Consider the following 11,620-nt stretch of genomic DNA (forward strand, 5'->3'; position numbering starts at 1 on the left):
ACTGAGTCATGGGTTATCAGAAATTTCAGAAAAAAAAGATTTTGATACAAACAAACAGATTTTATATGATACCAAATTAATGTCTGCAAACTATTTTGGTCTATGACTCACATACATTTACATGTGTAAATGAAAAAAAAAGAAAATAAAAATAATGTCAGAGATTTGGCATGTGACTGCCAACACGATAAAGTTTCAGTTTTTTTATGCCCAGAAAAACGGGTAAACAATTTTGGGTTCTAAGTCCGTTCGAAAAGCCTTTTGAAAAGCCTGACGGCTGCGTTGCCGTCTGCAGCCTCTGACACTCTTTGCCACAGACTCCTCTCCTTCCAGAGCCCCTTCCCTTTCTTTTCTGCCCGAACCTCGGCCTTCAGCAGCCGCCTGTGGAGCCCCCAGTAGAGGCGGGACTCGTGGTGGAGGCCCAGGAGGGGCACCGTCTTCCCCAGGCCAAGCCGCAGGAGCTCTTCATTCATGCATGTGTTGAATATGGTGCCCTGAGGGAGAGCAGGGAGAGCGTCACCTGCATGCTTTAAATATAATAACGAGAAGCTGCTTCTAATAAACTGAATGTAATGTGCAATCAAACTCCTAAATTTTCAGCAAAAAATACTCCCATTTCAGATGTTTTGTGGTAAGCGAATCTAACTAATCCATTCTGTTGCACAAAGAATAAAGGATGAAACGGAACAGCGGTCAGGTGTCATTGTCCCTCCGTTTTCTGCGATACAGTTTCAACAGTTTGTATTTGATTCTGCTCCTGAAAGCCACAAATGAAGCCAAGTATTTAACAGTATAAATGTCTTCTTCATGTCCTGAGCTGTGATGTTACTGGGGCCACCTAGCTGCTAAGTATCCCCACCTAGGCTTACATCAAATGAGCCTTTTCACAGCAGAAGGATATCAAAGAGACTGAAGAACATTACAGGTCATTGTGCAGACTAAATGTAACCACTTCGCTGTGCATCAGCATGTGTACTTTGAGCCATTAACCAAGGCAATCCTAGATCAAAAACTGACCTCATAAAGTCGAATAATTCTATGATTTAACAAAGGAATTTTACCCTGCAAACAAAGCTGCTCGTACAGAGCAGACAAGTCTCCTTCCCTGGTTTCTCAAACCTGGTTCGTATATAGTGGGTGAGTCAATTATCCTGGCTCCTCACCCTGCTCACAGACACCAGGCAGTCCAGGGCTTCGGCCTCTCGTCTGATGAGGCGGAGCCACACCGTTTCTGTGGGTCTCAGCTGCTGCCCCAGCCATGCCCGTCCCTCCTCTGTCAGCTCCACTCCAGCCAGGCGCACATCCAACAGGGCGTCCGACCGCCCTGTCAAGAGAGCCATCAACTAATCTCCGTTTTCAACATATGATCCTTCACCACTGACAACCAGGAAAGCCCTGGAGAAGCAACAAATTTCAGCATAGCAAACTGAGATTTTATTACAGTGGAAACACTGATAGCAAAGGCAAGAGAATGGCAAGCACTCATGGATATCAAATTTCAATTAAATATTTTAATATTTCTTGCACATGCTGCATTGTGAACATTTTTAACTCTCAAGGCTGGCAGGATCTCAAATGTGATCACAAAGACTTACAGGTTAAACAGACACTGTGATGCCTGGCCACAAAACAGGATCAAGCCAAGAAAAAAATTGCATACAGCATAATCCCTTCACTGAGTTAAGTAAAATCTTAGGCATCGATGTTTGCTGAAGATGGAGCTGAGCAAAGCACATTACAAAAGCTCTGTAAACCAGCTTCGGTTTCACCTAATAGCTATGCCATAATCTAATAGTTAATGGGTCTCTTTCAGCTAACACGCTTACTCAGTTATTTAAGACATTAAATGAGAGAAAACAAAATCATGTAAAGCCTAAAATGTTTGCAGTTCAATGTCTATTCAATTTTTAAAATTAGATAAGCACATTTCTCTTGGACATAATTAAATATATAGCAACAGAGCTGCAAGAAGGAAAATTTCTCCAACTCAATTAGGAGAAAACAATAGCAGAGAGGGCACTTTGAGAATGCAGTATAAGGACATATAAAAGACAACCTTTTGGGTAGAAAAAACAAGCGTGAAAGACAGCTTTCTTTGGAGTTGCTTTAGACACAGCTGGAATGGTCCAAGTAATGAAATAAAATATGTCTTCTTTACCCTTTCAAAAAAGCTATGAATCTATGATTAATGATAAACTAGATTAAATACAATTGGAAATGTAATGTACATCAAAGTGGATGATGTGGTTCTCTTCAAATGCTGTAAATGCCATGTATTTCAGGCACAAGAATAAGAGTTAGGCTGGTTTTTCATGATTCTCGAGAAAAAGAAATAAAAAAAAGTCTGAAACTGAAAAGGGAAGGAGGGCTGAGTGACATGCTGTGCTTTTGGATCATAGTGAAACTGGTGAGGGGGGAGGGAGAATGGGGGTGGGGCTGGTCGGTGGGAAGGCTTACTTTTCTTCAGCAGGGCGGAGAGTATGGGGATGTTAATTGGGACGTGTTCCACTTCCAGCCCGCTCTCCGTCACTCTATGAACTCTCCCTCTCAAATTCACGTTCCTCTCAATGAACCTGGCTGGGATTTCAGATGCAGTACCAAACTTTGTGATCTGCCAGGAGGAAACGGTAATACCACACTGAAATATATGCCACCAATTTTCACTAGAATATGAATTACTTTCAGAAAAAGAATATTTATTATTATAGTCAACAATTTTATTTTAGAAAATAAGGGGCGTCTAGTGGCTATGGTTAAAAGCTTCCATCAAAACTATTCCTCTCCACCTCAGAAACAACTCCTGACGCCAAATAATTTGTCAGTTTGACACCTGCCATCTGTCTCTTAATTTAATAAGAACAATATGTTCATTCATGTTCAATTGTTTTTTTTTTTTTATTAATTTTTTTTTTTTTTTTTTAAGTAATCTGGTTAATGTAGAATGGGGCATACTTTCTCAATAATAAGGAAGGAAACTAATTTTCTTTTACTATGAATCAGGCCTTGTATCTACTGTTTAAATTGGGGCATGTTTTTGCTGTTCAACACAACCCATGTTGGTAGTGAAAACGTGAGTAATTACCAGTCTGATACTTCTTGCTAGAATAATTATTCCGGCAATTGCAAGTCCAGTGCTGATATTCTGGGGAAAGAACAAAACTTGTAATTTAACGTAAATATGTATTAAATGACATTAGATTGAATAATGCAGTTTAGCAGCAAAGAAATTCATTACGCCCGCTCAAGTTTTACATTTAACCGACAGCCATCAGAATAATATAATGTACTCCACTTCTAGACGTATTAGGTTTAAGAAATGTCTTTTCCACGAAGATAAACAAGAAAGGCATGCGTAGCAATGGTCAAATTTATTTTTGCATGGAGCAAGCTACAGCATCATTCCTAATGGGTTAAGCCAGGAGTGATTTAGTCTTACACACGATTAATAAATGATCTTGCCATTCATCCAGTATTGTTTTCATCGATGCTTGCAACTTATCGCAGGTAAGCCTCACGAAACACGGGCTAGGTCGATAAATTAGCTCCAATACAAACATCATTACGTTTTCAATTACGGTGTTATGACAAATTTAGCTAGCTAGCTACCAAATGTATCTTAATTCATACCCTGACCACAGTAAGATGGTCGTCCGCAATCTGTGATATTACAGAGATAATATTTGCGCTGGGCTCGTCCTCTCGCTTAGTTTTATTCAATAGATGTCCTTTTGACGGCAGTTCCGACATGTTGACATTGCTGCAAGACTACAAACGTCGCCCCGCTGACGTATCGGTGAAAGTAGTAGTGTACGGACAGTGGCTCAAAATAGTTGCCTTATAAAACGCGTTTCTGTTGTCCCCAGTACTTCTCAGAGAATTGCACTTTTATGTTTCCATAGTTCCACTTCCACACATACTTATATTTAAACATATCTGGTTGTTTTCTATCCAGATTATTTAGAATGTTTGCAGAGGATGAGTGTGTTCAAACTCTTCTCTGTTAAAGGATACTCTTTAGAGAAATAACATCCAAATAACTCCAAATTTAATACTTCAGCAGGTAGATATCCTGGGTTCTAGTTCTACCCATTCACTCATTGAGATTGTCTTGTTCTCAGTTCAGTAAATAGATAAAAAAGTGAAACAAAAAGAAGACTTTTGAATGGTTATTCAATTTTTTATTTCCTATAAGATATGTATTAAATCTCCGTAATCTTTACATTTTGGGAATATAAATGTTCCTCAGAACTGTGTACAGTATAGTCTTTTGTACAAATCACATTTGCAGTCATCCTGCAACTCAGACATTATGATTACATAAAATCAACAGTCTTCAACATATTAAACATAAACCTCATTGAATATTCCATGACAGGGAAATTCAACTTCAAATCGACCACATAAAACCAGATTGACTAAATATTAACCTGAGACCATAGAACTGTTACACCACCTGAACATTGCCATGACACAGAGGGAACACACGGCACATTGTGAGGAGGTCCCTCTGTAAAAGGATTCCCCTAGTACAAGTACCGTCACAAAACACCAATTTCATTGCTTCTCTGGTCCACTGATCCAATAATGATTTTGAACAATAGCAATAATAATCAATAAAAATTAAAAACAATTATAAAACAAAAAATACATCTGAACAGAATATTTGGTAAATTATTTAAAAATAAAAATCCTGCTATAACCACCAAAAGTAGCTTCATTTGAACAAAAAAATAAAAATATTCAAATGCTAAATGCATTGTGTACCACATCCCTTCAGGCCTATTATATTCAAACAACAATGTCACAGTCATAAAAATATCTTAAAAACAGAATATTCCTGAACTAAACTATGGATAATCCCATTCAGTAAAACGGTGCATATTCTTGGAATGAAAGGCACAGAAAATGACTGACAGGGGAAAAAGGCCCAGTAAACAATTTTAAAAAGCAAAATAAGAAATAAATAAAATAAATAAGAAATATAACGCAAGATCAAATCTCTATCTTGCCAGTGTTTCCGCCATTTCCAATTTTGTTTTCATGGAAAAAAACAGTTGTTGACTTCCTGTGTTAGTTAAAATATTTGTTTCAACCTTACTTTAACTTGTTTTACATTCTGTAAAATATACTGAATCACATTTGGTGATGCAGTAGGAGATGAAGAGGTAAAGAAGAGGCACTCAAAGCTAGTGTAACCCTTTCTCCTGTGGAGGCCCCACAATTAAAGCCTGAATGAAGTGTGTGAAATGGACAAAAACACAATGAGTAGCAAAACATCAACAGCTTTAAAGAGGCGAGAGCAGAGAGAAATACAGGTGTGTGTGCGGGGGGGGGGGGGGTGAGTAGGGATCATCTGACTGTTTGGCACTGCCAGGCAGAGGGGTTCTCCTCCTGCAGATGCTTCATTCTCTTCCCCAGCCAGAACCACCAGGCGAAACCGATCACAACACACACCACCGATTCCACATAGTACCCATCCAGCAGAGTGACACAAATACCGCCTTCCCGAAAACACAGCTGGTGGGAGGATGGAGAGTACCAAAAATTAACATAGAAATAAGTCAGAAAAGTCATTTTTCCAAAACCCAGTATACAGTAAAATGCATCTACGCTTATAATGTAATTATCCAAAATCCCACATCACAACACGATTCTAAAAGCTCCAGTATAAAAACTGCCAAAATGACTCCTGGCAACTGGAATTTCATACACAGAACATGGCCAATTATCTTGAACCAAAAACCCACCCACATTCATGCCGGATACTGTGGCTTGCTGAGATATGTATTGAGGCTTCTATGAGGTTACAAAAGTGGATCGCACACACAGAGAGCACAATGTGGTCAACTGACCAACTACCCCAATGAGATGACAATGGAAGCCTCTAGTCTACTTACTCCTGCCTCTTCAGGGGAGACACAGCTCTGCCCAACTGCCCCCTGGCACTCCTTGCTTGTTAGAGGGTCTACCAGCCACAGGGCCAGTGTGGAGGGCCAGACCCCTCCCAGGTTGGTCACCGTGTTCAGGAGGGTCATGTAGGTCCCCCCGATTACAGGGTCACTTACTCTGGCATTGAAGGCCATTAGGGCCACATACATGCTGTACAGCGTCACCTGTTGAAATAATAATATTGTGGAAATCATGGCAATGCACATTTTCTCATGTATAATTTCTGTCTTAGGCCACTCTCTCTCTTATGATAGATAAATGCAAGAACATTCGACAGAAAAGAAATCAACATTTTGGACACTGTATGGGCTAAAACTGGCTGAAGTAAAGAAAAATACGCTATTTATTGGTGTGGCGCTACACTATTATATTACACTATACACTAGGCCACACTGGTAAATTGAGCTCATATTAACTCCAAGTGAGATTCTGGTTAAAACATTAATGCAAAAGCCTTGAGTGATGTGTGAGGGAGAAGCTGAGGAGACAGGGTCAGGATGGAGGGGGCTCACCTGGTGCACAGCATAGCTAAGCAAAACCACAGCATAGTAGTAGACAGGAAATCCCCCATCCTGTCTTACACTGGGGGTCCACCACACAAGTAGGGTGTAAGACAGGCCAATCAGTAACCTGCAAGAGATGATCGGCAGATGTATGCTTCTCCATGCATAACCAAAAGGATGACATAAATAATATGTATACCATGCAGTCCTCTCACTGAACATCCCAACCACTCCAACACATACACTTACGCACAATTAAACATCACACACAAATCAACATATCTGTCATTTCACCAAGTTCATTTTCTCAAGGTGATCAACCCGATTGAACCTGACAGGCTGGTTTCCTGGTCAGTCCCAAAACATAATTTCTCGTTAATCTTTCAGAGCAGATACAGGGAAAAGAAACTACGGTATGAATCTTGTACGCCCCAACTCCCTGTGAGCCGAACCTGAAGGGGAAGGCCTTGTAGAAAACGTCGAGGGGCCTGGGGCCAGCAGTGTACTTGCTAATGATGAGGGGCAGCACGATCTGAAGGGGCACCATAGGCACTGCCAGCAGTGCCAGCTGCTCTTTGGGCACCCCCGCTTCCACCAGCTTCAGCCCTGTGACAGAATCGGCTGCAGAGAAGCCTATCTGGAACACGCAGGAAATCACACAGGGGGACAAGCCTTTCAGTGAGCCCAACAATATACTGTCACAAGAAGAGGGTGACAAAATAAAAGGCCAAAAAGTGCCATAATTTGATGGATTAGATGGCAACAATGTAGTCTACAATGTATCATTGACAGTCAAGGTAAGAGACCCCACTATAAAGCACTTTGAGCACAAGATGAAAGCTACAATAAAATACAAGCAGTTATCATTATTAGAATTGCTACCTTGGCTGTGAGCAACAGTCCACAGAAGGTGAAGACTGAGGGCATTTTCATGATGGAGAAGAGTTGCCTGTAAGTATCCACCACCCCCTGTGTCTCTTCCCTGCTCTTCTTCTTGGACTGTTTGCAGTTCTCCCTCTTCAAGATGGCCACCAACGTGGTCGACACAAGGAACACGATCCCCCAGAAAAACATGAAATCTGCCAGGGCAATGAGAAATACCAAAGAGAATAAAACAGAACACCCGCTCTTCACAGTGTTTTCTTGCCATAACCACAGTTTCCATAGCATCAAAGCAGACCAGGCTTCACGGATACATGTGTCAAAGCGTACTGAGGGAGACTCTTGCTTACATGCGTTGTAACAGAGGCAAAACAAGAGGGTCAAATAGGGATTAGGGTATCCAAAAAGAGTGCAGTTTTTTAAATACGCATTTGAAAACAGCAGTGACGAACATTATCAGAGGAGACAAAACTGAAAAATATTAGGCCTATTTCATAATACTACTGGTTTTATTGGTTTACTCATTAAATGTATATTACAGCTTGACCAATATTTTTTTACTGATATTACTGGTCTTATTATGCACACAGTCCTTGCAGAACCTCATCATGAAATGTGACATCAATGGAATCCAGCATCCAGTGTCCAGTTAAAACACTACCATCAATCATAAACCCACTCAAAGACACCTCCTGAAGCAAGGGGCCCACGGTAAATTAGGCACACCATTTTTGATTGACTCCAATATATTTTGACGAGAATCAATAATAGATGCATACTGCTGTCAAAAATGTACATTTTAATAAATATGAACAGTAATAAGAATAGTAATACCAAGGATATCTGCACAAATAATTATTTATCATTATTCATTATAAACACCTTTCTCCAAGCCTACCTGAGAGGGTAACAACACCAGTGGCTTTTGGCTCAAATCTCAGGTACTTGTTGCAGAAGTCAGGTGACTCAAGCGCCAGGAACAGCACGTTTCCCAGGAAGTAGCCGGCCGTCTGGCCCACCGAGTTGCAGGTTGAGGCGTAGCCCACATTATCCCGCGACAGCATGGTCAGGGCCCATCCGTCCACCGCGATGTCCTGAGTGGCCGCCAGGAACGTCAGCATGAAGAAGACGGCAGTGATGGTGAGGATGTCAGGGCCCCGGTGCCCGTCCCCCTCCAGAAGCGAGTCCACCGTGACGGACAGGTAGAGCATGAAGAGGCCCAGGAGGTACTGTGTCGGGACCAGCCAGGACTTCCTACGTCCGAACTGCCGCAGGTACAGCGCGTCCACTAGGGGCGCCCAAAGCAGCTTCAGGCTGAACGGCCAGAAGACAAAGCTGAAGTAAGCCTGGTCTTTGTAACTGACACTCTTGCTCTGCATGATCAGGGGTATGCTCCCCGCCAGTCCCAACGGTATTCCCTGTAACACATAGAGGAAGAGCAGCAAGGACACATTGCTGAGCTCTGCCCTGATGCCATGGGGCAACTTGGGCCGCCCGTCCTCTTTGTCAGAGCCCTGCAGTAAGGCCTCCTCCTCAATTTCCAAATCTACGTGGTAGCTGCCCTCCTCTTTCATATCACAGGTAACAAATGGCTTCCTTTGCCTCCCATTCGTGTGTTTGGCCAATTCAGAATGCTCCATGACAATTCTCTCGATGTCCATCCACCTCTTCCGTTCTTTGCAACAAATAATTAGGAACAGTGTTAATACAAATCCAGTCAACATAGTCTGACAGCATGACTACTGCTCTGCCAGGCTTGGAAAAATGCTTTATAACGTCTGTGTACATATGACAGACAGTCATTATGTATTTGAAATAATTGAACTCCATGGATAACAGTAAAATTAAGTAGAAAACAGAACTCCTGGAGATCTCGGCACAGTCAACAGCACGTGACTGACAAAAACATACAATAGTATGAAATAGCAATTTTCTGCAGCATATTGGGAGAAAATTGATTTTTATTTTTAAAAAGCTGAAACTGTACTGGTGTCTAAAGGGTAAAATATTTCGAATTATTTGACTCAAGCCGGATATACAGTAAGACAAAGCTAAGCAGCTAACGCTATCTTCCAAGACAGGTAACCAGTAGCCTGCATATAGTACGAATAGCTTCCAACACCACCTGTCGTGATGCACGCTGCAGTGAAATTACAGCGATCGTGGACAGATCCAAATACATACCTCAACAGCGGCTTATAGGTATTACATTAGTAACATGTTAATGCAAGGACAAGGGAGGCTTTAATGTTACGCTGCGACGCTACAGTCTAGTCGTCGAAAAATCTCAAAACGAAACTGAACAGAACATACCAAAACCCGGAAGGTAGCAACATTACACACTGCCAGAACACCGGCATCAGCAGGCTAGGTAACGTCTAACATAGAAAAAAAGATCATGATTAAATGAGATAAAGAATTAACTGAATTTGCAAGCAGCTAGTTGCAGGAAACGGGATGAATGAAAACAATACCAAATCATTTGGCTTAGGCAGAAGGCAGGTAAAAGTTTCCCCTAGCGATACCAGCTGAGGTACAACTTTTCCGGACACGAGCCCGGCTAGCGCTGTTGTGGTGTAACAGTAAAACATTTCCGCGAGTTTCAGCTGACGTGTCAATGTGCTGCAAAATGTTGGTTCCTCTTTTCACAAGAACACCATATACAATATTTAACTGTACCAACCAGCTTTATGTATTAGCCAAGAGTTCAAATTAAATCTTAAGTCTTTAAGTGTTTAAACATAGCTATTTGCATAAATTAACATTGTAACATTATCTTTGCAGCAAGCCGACGTATTAATTTGCTATTTTATGTACACACCACGTATTTAATACATTTCGATTGTAATGGGATTTGTCAATAAAAACAAAAGCGCATCGTATTTAACTTTATTTAAGTTCGTTTCTGGCCATCTCTATGTAGGCCTACGGCACTAGGGAAAATAGTTTTGAGCCAATTCAAAGTTTAGTGCATGATTTCTATCTGCAATCCCCTGGGGTTAACATATACCACGGTAGGCGCTTGCTGATTGAACCATATGTTAGTCTACTGTATAAATAATCTGCATAATGTGACGATAATATTTATATCATTGAGGAAAAATACAAAACAGTCTGTCCCCTAGAGACCACCAGCAATATTTTGCCAAGCGTTATACCACACAAACCCTTTACTTCAGTTGAGGAAATAATTTAAATAAGAAAAAGGTCTTCAGGTACTGCCAAGTATACTTTTAGGAAAGAAGGAACTCGGGAGAGCTTGAACGGCTAATATATTTATTTTCTTCTTCTGGACAAGTCATGCCTTGTTAATCAGCCCATGATGGAACATCACAAATCATGAAGGAACTCAGCTATGAGGATTATAGGTTCAAATCCCAAAGAAAGCACTGCAGCTGCAGCTTTGACCAAAGGAACTTATTAACCTGAATTTCTGGTAGATATAGTCAAGAGTTGCATACAGTTCAATGAAATTTAAAATATGTACACCATTTAAGTTAACTTATAGAGCCATGTGTCTACCATTGGCTGTATGCTCTGTACATTCACCAGTCCACTTATTCAAGCATCAACTTGTTTTTTTTTTCAGATCAGGAGAATGATGGAGTGTTTTTCAAACACTTCATTACATATTGCCTAGTTGGAATGGTTGTGATTATTCTTGCAAACATAAAAATAAATTTGTGTCTGCCATGTTATCAGAACCTGTTTCTCTTACAGAGGGTGGCATGGTGGTGCAGTGGGTAACAATGTTGCCACACAGCAAGAAGGAACTCAGTTTGAATCCTGGCCTGGGTTTGCACATGGAACCCATGCGGGTTTCCTCTGGGTACTTCGGTTTCCTCCCATAGTCCAAAGACATGCACATAGGCTAAACCGTAGACTCTAAATTGCCCATAGGTATGAGTGGGTGAGTGAATGGTGTGTGTGCCCTGTGACAGATTGGCGAACTGACCAGGGTGTATTCCTCTCTTATTATTATCTGTATTATTATAGATAATGGATGGATGTTACAATCTCTTACAATTCACCTCCTAGATGCCTGCCTCCCAGTAACTTAATATAAATAATTAAAAAGTAACCATTCAGCTCTTTAATCACCATTAAGGGTACTACAATATTTAACAGCTTTTTGGTTCACATTTCATTGTTCTCTGTGTGCTGTACTGACTAGCTCACTGGAACGCCAGTGAAAACAGACCTGAGTAAACGTATAGAGACCTCTGTAAATTGATGAATAGTCCAGTCACCCTTGCAAGAACAGAGAATTGCAGAGACAGAGCATC

The 11,620-nt window shown here is 41.0% G+C and overlaps 2 protein-coding genes across 8 annotated transcripts; both read right to left on the reverse strand.

The window, feature by feature from the left end:
- Positions 1 to 39: 39 nt before the first annotated feature.
- On the reverse strand, positions 40 to 3,790 carry c18h3orf33 (c18h3orf33 homolog (H. sapiens)). Of its 3 annotated transcripts, none has more exons than XM_064303569.1 (5): positions 3,634 to 3,790; positions 3,083 to 3,142; positions 2,458 to 2,611; positions 1,164 to 1,324; positions 40 to 494 (listed from the first exon to the last, which is right to left on the reverse strand). In XM_064303569.1, exons 1-5 carry the CDS (start codon positions 3,745 to 3,747, stop codon positions 240 to 242), a joined length of 744 nt encoding a protein of 247 aa, XP_064159639.1. In that variant the 5' UTR covers positions 3,748 to 3,790; the 3' UTR covers positions 40 to 239. The 3 variants fall into 3 exon arrangements, with proteins under 3 accessions (XP_064159639.1, XP_064159637.1, XP_064159638.1); XM_064303567.1 differs by having other exon boundaries at positions 3,628 to 3,789; XM_064303568.1 differs by lacking the exon at positions 3,634 to 3,790 and adding an exon at positions 3,441 to 3,615.
- A 366-nt stretch (positions 3,791 to 4,156) lies between these two features.
- slc33a1 (solute carrier family 33 member 1) lies at positions 4,157 to 9,954 on the reverse strand. Of its 5 annotated transcripts, none has more exons than XM_064303565.1 (8): positions 9,809 to 9,954; positions 9,648 to 9,712; positions 8,233 to 9,009; positions 7,335 to 7,531; positions 6,905 to 7,089; positions 6,462 to 6,579; positions 5,898 to 6,113; positions 4,157 to 5,517 (listed from the first exon to the last, which is right to left on the reverse strand). In XM_064303565.1, the coding sequence occupies exons 3-8, from the start codon at positions 8,993 to 8,995 to the stop codon at positions 5,350 to 5,352; spliced, it is 1,647 nt and encodes a 548-aa protein (XP_064159635.1). In that variant the 5' UTR covers positions 8,996 to 9,009; positions 9,648 to 9,712; positions 9,809 to 9,954; the 3' UTR covers positions 4,157 to 5,349. The 5 variants fall into 5 exon arrangements, with proteins under 5 accessions (XP_064159635.1, XP_064159634.1, XP_064159632.1 ...); XM_064303564.1 differs by having other exon boundaries at positions 9,519 to 9,712; XM_064303562.1 differs by having other exon boundaries at positions 9,648 to 9,930.
- Positions 9,955 to 11,620: the final 1,666 nt, after the last annotated feature.

The sequence above is a fragment of the Anguilla rostrata genome, chromosome 12 (genome assembly GCF_018555375.3).
Source record: "Anguilla rostrata isolate EN2019 chromosome 12, ASM1855537v3, whole genome shotgun sequence".
Lineage (NCBI taxonomy): Eukaryota > Metazoa > Chordata > Actinopteri > Anguilliformes > Anguillidae > Anguilla > Anguilla rostrata.

What these genes read in the sequence shown, in the direction of transcription:
- c18h3orf33 (XM_064303567.1), bottom strand. Translation starts at nt 3,747, where the DNA reads ATGTCGGAACTGCCGTCAAAAGGACATCTATTGAATAAAACTAAGCGA. An exon ending in ACCATCTTACTGTGGTCAGG is followed by an intron (nt 3,143 to 3,627) that starts GTATGAATTAAG and finishes TTCTTTCCCCAG; the next exon opens with AATATCAGCACTGGACTTGC. An exon ending in GCCTGGTGTCTGTGAGCAGG is followed by an intron (nt 495 to 1,163) that starts GTGAGGAGCCAG and finishes GCTCTCCCTCAG; the next exon opens with GGCACCATATTCAACACATG.
- slc33a1 (XM_064303561.1), bottom strand. Translation starts at nt 9,058, where the DNA reads ATGTTGACTGGATTTGTATTAACACTGTTCCTAATTATTTGTTGCAAA. An exon ending in TACAAGGCCTTCCCCTTCAG is followed by an intron (nt 6,580 to 6,904) that starts GTTCGGCTCACA and finishes CATCTCTTGCAG; the next exon opens with GTTACTGATTGGCCTGTCTT. An exon ending in TCTCCCCTGAAGAGGCAGGA is followed by an intron (nt 5,518 to 5,897) that starts GTAAGTAGACTA and finishes TCCTCCCACCAG; the next exon opens with CTGTGTTTTCGGGAAGGCGG.